This window comes from Convolutriloba macropyga, chromosome 7 (assembly GCF_964194025.1).
Source record: "Convolutriloba macropyga chromosome 7, txConMacr16.3, whole genome shotgun sequence".
NCBI classification, from domain to species: Eukaryota; Metazoa; Xenacoelomorpha; order Acoela; family Convolutidae; genus Convolutriloba; species Convolutriloba macropyga.
In genome coordinates, this window is record NC_134474.1 from 5,431,722 (window position 1) to 5,432,690 (window position 969).

Here is a 969-nt window from a genome sequence, read left to right on the forward strand (position 1 = left end):
TCTCTGAATCGCATACTTGGAGACTACTGGGCTGAAAGGCTCTAAGAGAACTTAATGCCCGCTGGGCGCTACATGTTTATCCCGTTTTTGATGACAAAAGTCAACTGGGTCAGACGAAAAACCGGTCAAGCGAAGAATCGCATTAAAGACCAACAGGACTAATATAATTACTACAAACTTCGTTTGAGAGCAATTAAAAATTATGTTTAACGATGAAAATAACTGAGAAGGATATACTACATGGCAAATAAGGCTTGGGAAATCTTTAATCAAACAACTGCCTCACGGCAGGTTAAATTAATGCAATTATTTTTTGCAATCTGAAACAAGCCTACCTGCATTAGCATCGAAAAATTTTTTGAACCACTGAGCGAATTCCATATTGTCCATCATTTTCAACTTGATGAGCCTTTCAATTGGAATAACTTTGTCAATGCTCAATTTCTTGAATCCGTTCTGCAGTTTCTTCCAGTTCTCCGTATATTCATGCTCTGATTTAGCACCAAATTTAACTGTTTTGAGCGGGACAGCGTTTACAGTTGGGAAGAGCAGATTCAGCATTTGACAATAGTGGAATCCTTTTCCAAGTTCCGTGACATCCTTTATTTGCAATCTCAGACACTCATTGAACCATGCCAGCATATCCTGACGAGAAATTTGGTTCTCTCCGCTGTTTGTGTTCCCAGTCACGTAAACGTTGACAACTTGAAAGCCAACCTTTTCCATACTGACCTTGAAAAACTGATTACGATGTGCATAGAGAAAAGGATTGCGGCAATGATGCTCAATCACTCAGTGTGATGAAGATATTAAGTAATTTTGAAGACTATTAAACACAATCTGTGAATAAAGAATGCTTAAGCAACTATTTACAGTTCAAAAAGTGATAAAAGTAAAACTAAGTCCTGCAAAAACAGCAACAGCATTTAACAATGAATTGTTCTGTTTCAGTTAATGCTGGGACAACCG

The 969-nt window shown here is 37.9% G+C and overlaps 1 protein-coding gene across 1 annotated transcript in view; it reads right to left on the reverse strand.

The window, feature by feature from the left end:
• LOC142342563 (microtubule-associated protein RP/EB family member 1-like) overlaps positions 1 to 761 on the reverse strand; it is a 47,967-nt gene extending 47,206 nt beyond the window's left edge. The window contains exon 1 of the mRNA XM_075393935.1: positions 336 to 761. Within this exon, the coding sequence (XP_075250050.1) occupies positions 336 to 726 (391 nt within the window). The 5' untranslated portion in view covers positions 727 to 761. The remainder of the gene's footprint in view (positions 1 to 335) is intronic.
• Between the last annotated feature and the right edge of the window lie 208 nt (positions 762 to 969).